The sequence below is a fragment of the Gekko japonicus genome, unplaced genomic scaffold (genome assembly GCF_001447785.1).
Source record: "Gekko japonicus isolate JY-2015 unplaced genomic scaffold, Gekko_japonicus_V1.1 scaffold423, whole genome shotgun sequence".
Lineage (NCBI taxonomy): Eukaryota > Metazoa > Chordata > Lepidosauria > Squamata > Gekkonidae > Gekko > Gekko japonicus.
The window spans coordinates 705,955-709,702 of NW_015169183.1; the positions used below are offsets into that span (position 1 = coordinate 705,955).

The 3,748-nt window shown below is 40.9% G+C and overlaps 1 protein-coding gene across 1 annotated transcript in view; it reads right to left on the reverse strand.

The window, feature by feature from the left end:
- LOC107114610 (orofacial cleft 1 candidate gene 1 protein homolog) overlaps positions 1 to 3,748 on the reverse strand; it is a 52,186-nt gene that overhangs the window by 7,644 nt on the left and 40,794 nt on the right. The window contains exon 5 of the mRNA XM_015416147.1: positions 2,652 to 2,753. Within this exon, the coding sequence (XP_015271633.1) occupies positions 2,652 to 2,753 (102 nt within the window). The remainder of the gene's footprint in view (positions 1 to 2,651; positions 2,754 to 3,748) is intronic.

Below are 3,748 nucleotides of genomic sequence, written 5' to 3' on the forward strand. Positions count from 1 at the left end.
GGAGCCCCCTGCCTGGGGCTCCTTAGGGTCTCCGCTTGTGCGGATTCCCCCCCTTTGCCGCGCGTGGGCGAAACGACTTCGGGAGCGTCCCGAAGATGCGTCCGCCATTCACGAAGTCCAAACCGGAAGCCAGCACAGGCACTATCTTTACTCGTGGCCATTTAATGGTCCTGTGCATTGTTATTTATTTATTTATTTAGAAGACTGTTATACTGCTTCTCCAGGGAACCAGAGCTACAAAGATACTTGATCAACTACTGATTTGTATATATTCAACTGGAGGCCACCAATTTCTTTGGTCATTCTTTCCTAAAGGAAGGCCAGAAGCCAAATGGTGCAAAGGAAAGAATCTTTAATGATTGTATAACCCCCTACATGTTTCACATGCAGCTTCATCTGGGGGGGGGGATCTATCAAAATAATACAAATATAAAAGTATATTTAATACATCATTTTGAAAAACAATTAAAACATATTGATAAAATGCAGGGCATTTTCACAGACCATGTACAGAGTGCAATTCACAATAAGTTATGTATATTAAGACAACTGAACTGGCAGTAGCAACCACTACATATTACAGAACCACATGAAATTCTTCATTTAAATTGTTTAAGAATCATACCCACCTTCCAGGTTCTTTTTAGATCTGTTCCCGTATGTACCTTTCAGCAAAGTGAACTGTCTGGGAATGTCTTAGCTCTTATCTACATAAGCGTCTGCCAGGAGATGTACATACGGGAACAGATCTAAAAAGAATCTGGAAGGTCTCATGACATCTGGCATCCCGTGCTCTAACCAGCCCCTTCGCCAACCAGCCAGGCTAATTATGATACCAACTTGTATTATTAGCGGGGGACTGGGCTCAATCACTATCTCGATGGCCCGTTCTGGAGTTACAAACAGTTATATTCCTATGGTCTATAAGTTACCATCTCGTCATAATGTAGTTTAAACACAGTTTTAGTTTTTAACTTAGATTATATGTAATTGTTTTTATATATCTTGCTGTTGTATTTTTATTTATTTATTTATTTTATTTGTTACATTTGTATCCCGCCCTCCCCACCGTGGCAGGCTGAGGGCAGCCTACAGAATATATATGTGTGTGTGTGTGTGTGTGTGTGTGTGTGTGTGTGTGTGTGTGTGTGTGTGAAAACACCTAAATATATTAAAACACAAGTTACAATTAAAATCACAGCATAAGATCATCAGTGCTATGAACATAGATATTGATACAAGATGGCGGTGTTCTCTCAACATTGGAAGGTCGCCTACCACCATAGTCCAGTTTCCTGCCAGGCTGTTGGTCACTGAGTTAGTGCTGGTGAGTTAGCCAGGGCTATAGTATTAAAAGGCGGCACCCTAATCAAAAGCCTGGCAGAAGAGCTCCATTTTACAGGCCCTGCGGAACTGTAGAATGTCCCGAAGGGCCCTGATGTCATCCGGAATCTCATTTCACCAGTAAGGGGCCACCACAGAAAAGGCCCTGGCCCTCGTCACGGCCAACCTGACTTCTTTAGGGCCCAGGAGGACCAGGAGATTTTGGGATCCCGATCTTAGTGCTCTCTGGGGAACATATGGGGAACTTGCCCTGAGCCCGCTTGTGAAAGTGGGCGGGATAAAATAAAATGCATAAATAAATAAGATTTTTCCCTTTGCATCATTTGTCTTCTCCCCTTCATTTTGCCTTGGTACAGCCCCCCCTTTTTTTCTGCATTTTTTCCTGAAGGCCAAAGGTGCAACTCCTGGTCTATTCTAGTCTGCAGGGCATTCTACACAGGGTGCAGAAAAGAGGCCTTCAGGTCTGGAAACATCTCTTTTATCTCCTCCCTCTTTTATCATCCAACCTGATGAAGAGTTTCGCTGAGCTTGAAAGAACAAAGACTGTTTTGTGTTATCTTGGCTGATCCTAATAAAAGGTATTACATAATGATTGTTTTTTTTTATTTTTCTTTGGATTAATGCCATTACCTGCAAACTCACACATGCAACAGCATATCAGTCTGTGAGCTCTTGGAGAACTTGTACCTATATCTGTTTGTCTGTCTGTCTGTCTCTCTCTCTCTAATTTCAGTATTCAGAAAGAATGTTATCAAATCTCTCAAATAGGTTACAAAAAGGAAAAGGAAAAAGTGGAAAAAGAAGATGCAGATACTCCTTCTGACTATTTTCTGACCAAAAAAATGGAATTTAGACTATAGTTAAATACTTGGTCTCTTTCCCCCCAAAAAAACCTGGTCATGAACCACACGGTTAACATACATTTTGTTCCACAATATCTTTATTCAAAGCCAGGCCTGCTAAAATTATACAATTTGCTATGCTAGCCTTCGCGGAATATTTTGAACATTTTAATTAACTGGAATGCTTAGGTGGACATTTTTTTTTTACCTCAGACTACACTTGAGAAACTCTGTTACACAACCTGTAAACAGCATGCCGGAGTGACTGTAGCACAGCACTGCTTTTATCTGTCCGCGAACACACCGTCCTTCCTCAAAGACTACCAAGGCTTCCCATCACGTTTTGAGCAGCTAAGACTTATAATTTAAATTGTAAGCTGGATATTTAAATGGAACTGAATTTGTGATCTTTGTCACCTCATTTCCATGAATGGGAAAGAATATTCTGACACAAAAATTACATACTTAATTCCACCTCACCTTCTTCGCTGACCTCCATCCCACACTGCCTTGGGTTTATTTCCTCATCCATCAGAGGGTCAAAGTAATTTCGGCTGCATTCATTTCCTGTGGAAAGTACATGAAGTAAGGGTCAGTGATTATTAGAAGCACATGAACCAAAATGTTAATTTTGAAATTCGACACCCGCACGCAACTGGGGCATTTCTGCTACTACTTTATAAGATATTTTTTTTTAAAAAAAAGACTTCTAAACTGACTGGTTTCATAATTATCATCTAGGGAAAGGTCAGAAAAGGTAATTTTGGATACAAGTTCACTTTATGTTACTTGGGCTCTAAACCTAATGAGAAAATTCTCAAATGTAGATGATAGGCTGATAAAAAAAAAACCCTTCAACCTAATCCTAAACCAAAATTATTCTTGAGACAGGCTCTGAAAGTGACTGTTAAGGAGATTGTGTTTCACAGGTGACCTCTTCATTTTTTTTTTAACAGTTTCAAGTTTCACCAGTGAGCTTTCAACATCTGGTGCATCTTTAATACTATTGTCAACCATGGAAGTGTTTAATTACAGAGGAGACGCTGCAAATGCTGCCTCATTAATCTGAACAGCAATTGTATTAACTTGGGCTCCGCATCCGCACCATGGTTTTGATGGAATAAAAACACTCATTTAGCAGTTTCAGTCTCCAAAGATGGCCGGTATCTAGTTCTCCAGGAACTAATCACAAGAAAAAGGAAATACATTAAACTCAGCAAGTAATGTGCTGCACAAAGTTGTCATTGACTGGAATCATATAAGCTAAACTGGTTGGCTTTTTCTAGTTTTCTACTGCAGTTTCTTGTGTTACTGAAGTTTCCAGTTACTGAGATGAGCCTCCACTATTTTTCAGGGCTGCTGCATTAAAATGAACAGATTATCACACACACACACACACACAATTCCCTTATGTATTAGCCATTTCCAGCTCTCCCATTGGCTGTGCAGTGTGCTCCATCAGCCATTGGGCCCATCAACTGCCACTCAAGAGTACTCGTGTGCCACTGGCTGGGTGCTGGATCCGCTCCTCTCCCCTGCCCACTGCCAGCCTGGACGCTCTT